Raw genomic sequence first — 12,500 nt, forward strand, 5'->3', positions numbered from 1 at the left:
GACACAGACAGAGAGATGGAGACACACACAGACAGAGAGATGGAGACACACACAGACAGAGAGATGGAGACACACACAGACAGAGAGATGGAGACACACACAGACAGAGAGATGAAGACACACACAGACTGAGAGATGGAGACACACACTGACAGAGAGATGGAGACAGAACCCCCCTCTCCACTGTAACCCTACCAGATGGAGACAGACCCCCCCCCCCTCTCCACTGTAACCCTACCAGATGGTGATGCAGACCCCCCCTCTCCACTGTAACCCTACCAGATGGTGATGCAGACCCCCCTCTCCACTGTAACCCTACCAGATGGAGACAGACCCCCCCTCTCCACTGTAACCCTACCAGATGGTGATGCAGACCCCCCCTCTCCACTGTAACCCTACCAGATGGTGATGCAGACCCCCCCTCTCCACTGTAACCCTACCAGATGGTGATGCAGACCCCCCCTCTCCATTGTAACCCTACCAGATGGAGACAGACCCCCCTCTCCACTGTAACCCTACCAGATGGTGATGCAGACCCCCCCTCTCCACTGTAACCCTACCAGATGGAGACAGACCCCCCTCTCCATTGTAACCCTACCAGATGGAGACAGACCCCCCTCTCCACTGTAACCCTACCAGATGGTGATGCAGACCCCCCCTCTCCACTGTAACCCTACCAGATGGAGACAGACCCCCCTCTCCACTGTAACCCTGACCAGATGGAGACAGACCCCCCCTCTCCACTGTAACCTACCAGATGGTGATGCAGACCCCCCTCTCCACTGTAACCCTACCAGATGGAGACAGACCCCCCTCTCCACTGTAACCCTACCAGATGGAGACAGACCCCCCCTCTCCACTGTAACCCTACCAGATGGAGACAGACCCCCCCTCTCCACTGTAACCCTACCAGATGGAGACAGACCCCCCTCTCCACTGTAACCCTACCAGGATGGAGACAGACCCCCCTCTCCACTGTAACCCTACCAGATGGAGACAGACCCCCCCTCTCCACTGTAACCCTACCAGATGGAGACAGACCCCCCCCTCTCCACTGTAACCCTACCAGATGGTGATGCAGACCCCCCCTCTCCACTGTAACCCTACCAGATGGAGACAGACCCCCCCTCTCCACTGTAACCCTACCAGATGGAGACAGACCCCCTCTCCACTGTAACCCTACCAGATGGAGACAGACCCCCCCTCTCCACTGTAACCCTACCAGATGGAGACAGACCCCCCCCTCTCCACTGTAACCCTACCAGATGGTGATGCAGACCCCCCTCTCCACTGTAACCCTACCAGATGGAGACAGACCCCCCTCTCCACTGTAACCCTACCAGATGGAGACAGACCCCCCTCTCCACTGTAACCCTACCAGATGGTGATGCAGACCCCCTCTCCACTGTAACCCTACCAGATGGAGACAGACCCCCCCCTCTCCACTGTAACCCTACCAGATGGAGACAGACCCCCCTCTCCACTGTAACCCTACCAGATGGAGACAGACCCCCCCCTCTCCACTGTAACCCTACCAGATGGAGACAGACCCCCCCTCTCCACTGTAACCCTACCAGATGGAGACAGACCCCCTCTCCACTGTAAACCTAACAGATGGAGACAGACCCCCCCTCTCCACTGTAACCCTACCAGATGGAGACAGACCCCCCCTCTCCACTGTAACCCTACCAGATGGAGACAGACCCCCCCCTCTCCACTGTAACCCTACCAGATGGTGATGCAGACCCCCCCCTCTCCACTGTAACCCTACCAGATGGAGACAGACCCCCCCCTCTCCACTGTAACCCTACCAGATGGTGATGCAGACCCCCTCTCCACTGCTTAACCCTACCAGATGGAGACAGACCCCCCCTCTCCACTGTAACCCTACCAGATGGTGATGCAGACCCCCCTCTCCACTGTAACCCTACCAGATGGTGATGCAGACCCCCCTCTCCACTGTCACCCTACCAGATGGAGACAGACCCCCCCTCTCCACTGTAACCCCTACCAGATGGAGACAGACCCCCCCTCTCCACTGTCACCCTACCAGATGGAGACAGACCCCCCTCTCCACTGTAACCCTACCAGATGGTGATGCAGACCCCCCTCTCCACTGTAACCCTACCAGATGGTGATGCAGACCCCCCTCTCCACTGTAACCCTACCAGATGGAGACAGACCCCCCCCTCTCCACTGTAACCCTACCAGATGGAGACAGACCCCCCCTCTCCACTGTAACCCTACCAGATGGTAATGCAGACCCCCCCTCTCCACTGTAACCCTACCAGATGGTGATGCAGACCTCCTCCTCCTGGGGACAGATAGCGGTGATGGAACAGTTGGAGAGGCAGCTTCCTGTCCCGTTGCAGGACGAAGACTCCACATCACAGAACTTACACAACTTCTTCAGGCTGAAGGACGGCGGGAACATCCCATCTGGAGAAACATAATGAATCAAAATTCAATATGTTGTCATTCAATCAATCAATTACATATTATGTAACTATTATCACTTTTCACAAAAACAATCACGGGGGTGAACTGCATGCTAGCAATGTAGTCATTTTTACATTTTAGTAGATGCTCTTATCCAGAGCAACTTACAGTTAGTGAGTGCATACATTTTCATACTGGTTCCCCTTGGGAATCGAACCCACAACCCTGGCATTGCAAGTACCATGCTCTACCAACTGAGCAACACAGGATCAGTCTGAGCTAGCATCTCTTTCTCTTAAGCTGATCTCTATCTGTGCTCCCTGACCTGTTGAGGCCTTCTGATCTGTCTGACTGTAACTTCCTGATCTGACTGACTGTAACTTCCTGATCTGACTGACTGTAACTTCCTGATCTGTCTGACTGTAACTTCCTGATCTGTCTGACTGTAACTTCCTGATCTGTCTGACTGTAACTTCCTGATCTGTCTGACTGTAACTTCCTGATCGGTCTGACTGTAACTTCCTGATCGGTCTGACTGTAACTTCCTGATCGGTCTGACTGTAACTTCCTGATCGGTCTGACTGTAACTTCCTGATCGGTCTGACTGTAACTTCCTGATCGGTCTGACTGTAACTTCCTGATCGGTCTGACTGTAACTTCCTGATCGGTCTGACTGTAACTTCCTGATCTGTCTGACTGTAACTTCCTGATCTGTCTGACTGTAACTTCCTGATCTGACTGACTGTAACTTCCTGATCTGTCTGACTGTAACTTCCTGATCTGACTGACTGTAACTTCCTGATCTGTCTGACTGTAACTTCCTGATCTGACTGACTGTAACTTCCTGATCTGACTGACTGTAACTTCCTGATCTGTCTGACTGTAACTTCCTGATCTGACTGACTGTAACTTCCTGATCTGTCTGACTGTAACTTCCTGATCTGACTGACTGTAACTTCCTGATCTGTCTGACTGTAACTTCCTGATCTGACTGACTGCATGCTAACTTAAGCCACGGAACCACTGAGCCGTCCTTTGTGGTAAAGGAGCCCTTCACTCAGCACCAGTGAAGAGGTATGAAAGTCACTCACACAGACAAAACAAGTCAAAGAACAGTCAGTCAGTCTGCCTCATATCTGTACATCGATAGACACAAAGAACAGTCAGTCAGTCTGCCTCATATCTGTACATCGATAGACACAAAGAACAGTCAGTCTGCCTCATATCTGTACATCGATAGACACACAGAATAGTCAGTCTGCCTCATATCTGTACATCGATAGAGACAAAATATCTATAGAACATTTTGTTTTTTGGGCACTATACCAAAGAGTCTGTCCAATGAGTGTTTTAGCATGCCCTTCATATGACTGCAACCATGGGTTGTCTTTCATGACTCCAGTGTGTGTGTGTGTGTGTGTGCGTGCGTGCGTGCGTGTGTGTGTGTGTGTGTGTGTGTGTGTGTGTGTGTGTTTGTGTGTGTGTGTTTGTGTGTGTGTGTGTGTGTGCGTGCATGTGTGTGTCTGTGTGGGTTATCTGATCACCACTCCATACTCCAGGTTATTCACTTCACAGGATGCAGACCTCATTTAACTCTGAGACACATTGTTTACAGTCCAACTGCACCATTGAGTGTAGTACCACCCACACATCCAGAGGCCTGAGCCAGCTAAATACTGTCATTTAAGACACTAAAGGGTGGCTGAAAGTGAACGTCTGAGGCAGAGCACTGAGGGGGCTGAACTGTCCATAATTGTTGCACCAATGTTGTATATTGGTGGGATTGTATCGGTAAATGGCAAGTGTGGTGTCCTCTTGCTACCCACACAGCTATCCTGTCTAGAAGGTACAGAGCACAGGATCATCCATGTGGTATGTGGGTCACGACTGCAGCTGCTCAAACACTTCTGGTAGTCCTTTCTTAGGACCGCCCTCTGTTCTGATTGGGCATTTCTGAATCCTTCTCGTTAGGGCCAGTATGTGTGTGTGAGAGAAAGAGCTTGTGGTTTTGTGCAATGCGCAAGAGGGAGAATGATTCAGTGTGCGTTGACGCTCGTGCATGGTCTGGTGGCAGCCTGTCCCCCCTGCTCGTGTGTGTCTCTCCTGATGAGCACCCTCGCCAGCCTGCTTCTGTCTGGCACAGTTCAGCTGGCCCACTGAAAAACCCTCGCCAGCCTGCTTCTGTCTGGCACAGTTCAGCTGGCCCACTGAAAAACCTTGGAAAGAGAAAGGCGTGTGTGTAATTATATTGTTACTGACACTGTGAGTGCTGTATCAACAGCCAAGGCTGCCAAAAAACTATATCAACTGAACTAATTACTACTGTTTTTTATTTAAGTAGGCAAGTCAGTTAAGAAAAAAATATTATTTACAATACTGAACTAATGAATATTGAGCTAATGAATTACTCCTAATCAGCTAGAATATCCTTATTTCCTCTCGTCTTACTGGCCTTCTGCGCTACCAACCCGAGTTATGTGGGACCTCATAGCGATACAGTGAGGCAGGATTCACAGCTAATCATGGCTACCCGGACTATTTGCACTGCCCCCCCACCCCATCCTTTTTACGCTGCTGCTACTCTGTTAAGTATTTATGCATAGTCACTTTAACTCTACCCACATGTACATATTACCTCAACTACCTCAACTAGCCGGTGCCCCCGCACATTGGATCTGCACCGGTACCCCCCTGTATATATAGCCTCCCTACTGTCACTTTATTTGACTTCTGCTCTTTTTTTCTCAACACTTTTTTTGTTGTTGTTTTATTTTTACTTTTTTTGTTTAAAATAAATGCACTGTTGGTTAAGGGCTGTAAGTAAGCATTTCACTGTAATGTCTGCACCTGTTGTATTCGGCGCATGTGACCAATACAATTTGATTTGATTTGATTTGATTTGATTCATGTCATCATCCATCCATCCACTCCCCTCACAGAGAGACTACAGCCCAGGACAGAGATCTGATCCTGGGGGAGGCCTGGCAACTGAGGGGGCCTGTAGGCCTGGTTCCTCTGTAATGACTCCAACAGGGGAAGAGAGTGGGAGTGGGTCAGTGGGCTGCAGGAGACATGACACAGAGCCTGTTAACTCGTTGGTGGTGTGGTTGGTGGTGTGGCCTGGACCTGGTAACTTAAGGAATGAGTTTGTCAGCTTGACAGCTGGATGTGGCAGTCAGGTAAAGAGGAAGCTAGTTCTGTCTGTGTGAAGCAGTCAGGTAAAGAGGAAGCTAGTTCTGTCTGTGTGAAGCAGTCAGGTAGAGAGGAAGCTAGTTCTGTCTGTGTGAAGCAGTCAGGTAGAGAGGAAGCTAGTTCTGTCTGTGTGAAGAAGTCAGGTAGAGAGGAAGCTAGTTCTGTCTGTGTGAAGCAGTCAGGTAGAGAGGAAGCTAGTTCTGTCTGTGTGAAGCAGTCAGGTAGAGAGGAAGCTAGTTCTGTCTGTGTGAAGCAGTCAGGTAAAGAGGAAGCTAGAAGTGTCTGTGTGAAGCAGTCAGGTAGAGAGGAAGCTAGTTCTGTCTGTGTGAAGCAGTCAGGTAGAGAGGAAGCTAGTTCTGTCTGTGTGAAGCAGTCAGGTAAAGAGGAAGCTAGTTCTGTCTGTGTGAAGCAGTCAGGTAGAGAGGAAGCTAGTTCTGTCTAGTGATCGAGTCAGGTAGAGAGGAAGCTAGTTCTGTCTTTGTGAAGCAGTCAGGTAGAGAGGAAGCTAGAAGTGTCTGTGTGAAGCAGTCAGGTAGAGAGGAAACTAGTTATGTCTGTGTGAAGCAGTCAGGTAGAGAGGAAGCTAGTTCTGTCTGTGTGAAGCAGTCAGGTAGAGATGAAGCTAGTTCTGTCTGTGTGAAGCAGTCAGGTAAAGAGGAAGCTAGTTCTGTCTGTGTGAAGCAGTCAGGTAGAGAGGAAGCTAGTTATGTCTGTGTGAAGCAGTCAGGTAAAGAGGAAGCTAGTTCTGTCTGTGTGAAGCAGTCAGGTAAAGAGGAAGCTAGTTCTGTCTGTGTGAAGCAGTCAGGTAAAGAGGAAGCTAGGTATGTCTGTGTGAAGCAGTCAGGTAGAGAGGAAGCTAGTTCTGTCTGTGTGAAGCAGTCACGTAGAGAGGAAGCTAGTTCTGTCTGTGTGAAGCAGTCAGGTAGAGAGGAAGCTAGTTCTGTCTGTGTGAAGCAGTCAGGTAGAGAGGAAGCTAGTTCTGTCTGTGTGAAGCAGTCAGGTAGAGAGGAAGCTAGTTCTGTCTGTGTGAAGCAGTCAGGTAGAGAGGAAGCTAGTTCTGTCTGTGTGAAGCAGTCAGGTAGAGAGGAAGCTAGTTCTGTCTGTGTGAAGCAGTCAGGTAGAGAGGAAGCTAGTTCTGTCTGTGTGAAGCAGTCAGGTAGAGAGGAAGCTAGTTCTGTCTGTGTGAGGGAACATACTGTAGTAGTAGTGAACAGTGTTTTAGAGACATGGATAGAGACGGCAGTAAAGAAAACAATGGAGATTAAACATGTCCTTCCTGTCATGTTTCCTCCCACACCAGAAATCAAAACATCCTCTTTGAGCTTCACAATATACGACATTCCTGCATCAAGAGGCATGTGATGGGATGCACATTATACACTAGCAAAGACTTCTACTGCACTGCAATGCCACAGCGTCTACATCAAGAGTCATGTGACTTCTACTGTCCTGCAATGCCACAGCGTCTACATCAAGAGTCATGTGACTTCTACTGTACCGCAATGCCACAGCGTCTACATCAAGAGTCATGTGACTTCTACTGTACCGCAATGCCACAGCGTCTACATCAAGAGTCATGTGACTTCTACTGTACTGCAATGCCACAGCGTCTACATCAAGAGTCATGTGACTTCTACTGTACTGCAATGCCACAGCGTCTACATCAAGAGTCATGTGACGTCTACTGTCCTGCAATGCCACAGCGTCTACATCAAGAGTCATGTGACTTCTACTGTCCTGCAATGCCACAGCGTCTACATCAAGAGTCATGTGACTTCTACTGTACTGCAATGCCACAGCGTCTACATCAAGAGTCATGTGACTTCTACTGTACTGCAATGCCACAGCGTCTACATCAAGAGTCATGTGACTTCTACTGTACTGCAATGCCACAGCGTCTACATCAAGAGTCATGTGACTTCTACTGTCCTGCAATGCCACAGCGTCTACATCAAGAGTCATGTGACTTCTACTGTCCTGCAATGCCACAGTGTCTACATCAAGAGTCATGTGACGTCTACTGTCCTGCAATGCCACAGCGTCTACATCAAGAGTCATGTGACTTCTACTGTCCTGCAATGCCACAGCGTCTACATCAAGAGTCATGTGACAACCCCACTAGGCAGACTGCCTCTGCCACAGTCACTTCACCACATCACAGAGACCCGAGGACATCCTTATTGATTTGCACAATGTACAACATATAACCATTTTCATTACTTCTACAGTAGATCAGCAGGCATTTGACAACCCCACCAGGCAGATGGCGAATATACCACACCACAAAGACCCACAGCAGGGGTTAGGGGAACAGTCACATTCTTCCTGGCTGTCACCTAAATACACAGGGACACCATGCTGGAGAGGAGAGGAGACACGTCCTCCTGGCTGTCACCTAAATACACAGGGACACCAGGCTGGAGAGGAGAGGAGTCACGTCCTCCTGAATGTCACCTAAACTAGCAGGGACACCAGGCTGGAGAGGAGAGGAGTCACGTCCTCCTGGATGTCACCTAAACTAGCAGGGACACCAGGCTGGAGAGGAGAGGAGTCACGTCCTCCTGGATGTCACCTAAACTAGCAGGGACACGAGGCTGGAGAGGAGAGGAGTCACGTCCTCCTGGATTTTACGTAAACTAGGAGGGACACCAGGCTGGAGAGGAGAGGAGTCACATCCTCCTGGCTGTCACCTAAACTAGCAGGGACACCAGGCTGGAGCCCCTCAGGAACATTAGCACCACATAACTTACCCAGCGGGGGACTAACCGCTCCCCTTCATCTACTAAAAGATATCTCATGCCCCTCCGATTCCCCGTCTCCCCCTCTAACTCTCCCCCTCCACTGCTCTCATTCCCTTTCTGAAACCTTTCTCCCCCCTCATACTCCCCCTGTCTCCCCCTCTAACTCTCCCCCTCCACTGCTCTCTTTCCCCTCCTGAAAGATATCTCCCTCTTCGACTCCCCTCTCTGTTTCGCCCCCCCTCTAACTCTCCCCCTCCACTGCTCTCTTTCCCCTCCTGAAAGATATCTCCCTCTTCGACTCCCCTCTCTGTTTCGCCCCCCCTCTAACTCTCCCCCTCCACTGCTCTCTTTCCCCTCCTGAAAGATATCTCCCTCTTCGACTCCCCTCTCTGTTTCGCCCCCCCTCTAACTCTCTCTCTAATCCTCTGTCCAGGCGTAAGGGCTCGGTGAGGTGACATACCGATATCCATCCATTCCAAAATATATTTTAGGAGGAGGAGATGGAGGGGGAAGATTTCTCCGCCTCTGTCTCCCCCCTGTCTCTCCCTCCCCCTTTGACTCCCCTCTAAACCCCTGACCAGGCGTGAGGGCTCAGTGAGGCGAGCCATGAGGGGATGACCTCTGCACTCTTAGGAAAAAAGGCTTCCAAAAGGATTCTTCGGCTGTCCCCATATGAGAACCCTTTTTGGTTCCAGGTAGAACTCTTTTGGGTTCCATGTAGAAACCTCTCTGTAACCACAAAGGGTTCTTCAAAGGGTTCTCCTATGGGGACAGCCAAAGAACCGTTTTAGGTCCTAAATAGCACCTTTTTTTCTGAGAGTGTGGCTGGCCACCACGAGGAGAAGACAATACTAATATGGTCAAATAAACAAATACCCAGCAGCCACTTGGAGGATCCCTGACCCCTTCTCTCTTCTCCTCATCTGCTCCATAAATAGATGTTTTGGAGCTCTCTCTCTCTCTCTCTCTCTCTGTCTCTCTCTGTCTCTCTCTCTCTCTCTCTCTCTCTCTCTCTCTGTCTCTCTCTGTCTCTCTCTCTCTCTCTCTCTCTCTCTCTCTCTCTCTCTCTCTCTCTCTCTCTCTCTCTCTCACTGCATATATATGTTGCTCTCTCTCTCCCTCTGTCTTCTCCCTCCCTCTCAGATCTCTCTCTCTCTCCCTCTGTCTCTCTCTCTCTCTCTGTCTCTCTCTCTCTCTGTCTCTCTCTCTCTCTCTCTCTCTCTCTCTCTCTCTCTCTCTCCCTCTGTCTTCTCCCTCCCTCTCAGATCTCTCTCTCTCTCTCTCTCTCTCTCTCTCTCTCTCTCTCTCTCTCTGTCTCTCTCTCTCTCTCTCTCTGTCTCTCTCTCTCTCTCTCTCTCTCTCTCTCTCTGTCTCTCTCTCTCTCTCTCTCTCTCTCTCTCTCTCTCTCTCTCTCTCTCTCTCTCTCTCTCTCTCTCTCTCTCTCTCTCTCTCTCTCTCTCTCTCTCTCTCTCTCTCTCTCTCTCTCTCTCTCCACTCAGAGTAGAGGCCGCAAGAGGTTACTGTAAACATGGGCTCATATTCACATCCCCTCCCTCTCTCTCAAAAGGCCATGACACAGTAAGCCCGACCAATCTGTACTCCCTTAAAACTAAATAAAAGCACTGACAGCAGGTCTATGAGGTCAGGTGTCAATGCAGCCCAGTGCATAACAACAGTAGTTATACAACAGGTGGGTCTAATCCTGAACACTGATTGGGTAAAACTGCATTCCAGCCGGTGTCTATTCCACAAGTTACCACCTGCTAAATCTATGACGTTAAAATGCCTATTTACTCTGTTCCATCTCACTGCGTAATCCACTGTCTCTTTAACCCAGTCAGACACTTTATAAACTTGATCTCCACTGTAAAAAGCATCCAGACATCTAATGGGACAACACTAGCTAACAGGACACTACTAGCTAACAGGGCACCACATACCAACAGGACACCACTAGCTAACAGGGCACCACATGCCAACAGGACACCACTAGCTAACAGGACACCACATACCAACAGGACACCACTAGCTAACAGGACAGCACTAGCTAACAGGACACCACTAGCTAACAGGACACCACTAGCTAACAGGACACCACTAGCTAACAGGACACCACATACCAACAAAACACAACTAGCTAACAGGACACCACTGGCTAACAGGGCACCACATACTAACAGAACACAACTAGCTAACAGGACACCACTGGCTAACAGGACACCACATACCAACAGGACACCACTAGCTAACAGGACACCACTAGCTAACAGGGCACCACATACCAACAGGACACCACTAGCTAACAGGACACCACATACCAACAGGACACCACTAGCTAACAGGACACCACTAGCTAACATGACACCACTAGCTAACAGGACACCACTAGCTAACAGGACACCACATACCAACAGAACACAACTAGCTAACAGGACACCACTGGCTAACAGGGCACCACATACCAACAGGACACCACTAGCTAACAGGACACCACTAGCTAACATGACACCACATACCAACAGGACACCACATACCAACAGGACACCACTAGCTAACAAGACACCACATACCAACAGGACACCACTAGCTAACAGGACACCACTAGCTAACAGGACACCAGTAGCTAACAGGACACCACTAGCTAACAAGACACCACATACCAACAGGACACCACTAACTAACAGGACACCACTAGCTAACAGGACAACACTAGCTAACAGGACACCACTAGCTAACAGGACACCACTAGCTAACAGGACACCACTAGCTAACAGGACACCACTAGCTAACAAGACACCACATACCAACAGGACACCACTACCTAACAGGACACCACTAGCTAACAGGACAACACTAGCTAACAGGACACCACTAGTTAACAGGGCACCACATACCAACAGGACACCACTAGCTAACAGGACACCACTAGCTAACAAGACAGCACATACCAACAGGACACCACTCGCTAACAGGACACCACTAGCTAACAGGGCACCACATACCAACAGGACACCACTAGCTAACAGGACACCAGTAGCTAACAGGACCCCACTAGCTAAAAAGACACCACATACCAACAGGACACCACTACCTAACAGGACACCACTAGCTAACGGGACAACACTAGCTAACAGGACACCACTAGCTAACAGGGCACCACATACCAACAGGACACCACTAGCTAACAGGACACCACTAGATAACAAGACACCACATACCAACAGGACACCACTCGCTAACAGGACACCACTAGCTAACAGGGCACCACATACCAACAGGACACCACTCGCTAACAGGACACCACTAGCTAACAGGACACCACATACCAACAGGACACCACTAGCTAACAGGACACCACTAGCTAACAAGACACCACATACCAACAAGACACCACTAGCTAACAGGACACCACTAGCTAACAGGACACCACATACCAACAGGACACTACTAGCTAACGGGACACCACTAGCTAACAAGACACCACATACCAACAGGACACCACTAGCTAACAGGACACCACTCGCTAACAAGGCACCACATACCAACATGTCACCACTAGCTAACAGGTCACCACTAGCTAACAGGACACCACTAGCTAACAGGGCACCACATACCAACAGGACACCACTAGCTAACAGGACAACACTAGCTAACAGGACACCACATACCAACAGGACACCACTCGCTAACAGGACACCACTAGCTAACAGGACACCACATACCAACAGGACACCACTAGCTAACAGGACACCACTAGCTAACAGGGCACCACATACCAACAGGACACCACTAGCTAACAGGTCACCACTAGCTAACAGGACACCACTAGCTAACAGGACACCACATACCAACAGGACACCACTAGCTAACTGGACGCTATTAGCTAACAGGACACCACATACCAACAGGACACCACTCGCTAACAGGACACCACTAGCTAACAGGACACCACATACCAACAAGACACCACTCGCTAACAGGACACCACTAGCTAACAGGACACCACTAGCTAACAGGACACCACTAGCTAACACGACACCACTAGCTAACAGGATACCACTAGCCAACAGGACACCACTAGGTAACAGGACACCACATACCAACAGGACACCACATATCAACAGGACA

General features: G+C 49.8%; 1 protein-coding gene across 1 annotated transcript in view; it reads right to left on the reverse strand.

Moving 5' to 3' along the window:
- The window catches only part of LOC121542581 (TGF-beta receptor type-2), a 58,035-nt gene that overhangs the window by 41,571 nt on the left and 3,964 nt on the right, over nucleotides 1–12,500 (reverse strand). The window contains exon 2 of the mRNA XM_041852003.2: nucleotides 2,289–2,439. Coding sequence (XP_041707937.1) covers nucleotides 2,289–2,439 — 151 coding nt within the window. The remainder of the gene's footprint in view (nucleotides 1–2,288; nucleotides 2,440–12,500) is intronic.

The sequence above is a fragment of the Coregonus clupeaformis genome, unplaced genomic scaffold (assembly GCF_020615455.1).
Source record: "Coregonus clupeaformis isolate EN_2021a unplaced genomic scaffold, ASM2061545v1 scaf0486, whole genome shotgun sequence".
NCBI lineage: Eukaryota > Metazoa > Chordata > Actinopteri > Salmoniformes > Salmonidae > Coregonus > Coregonus clupeaformis.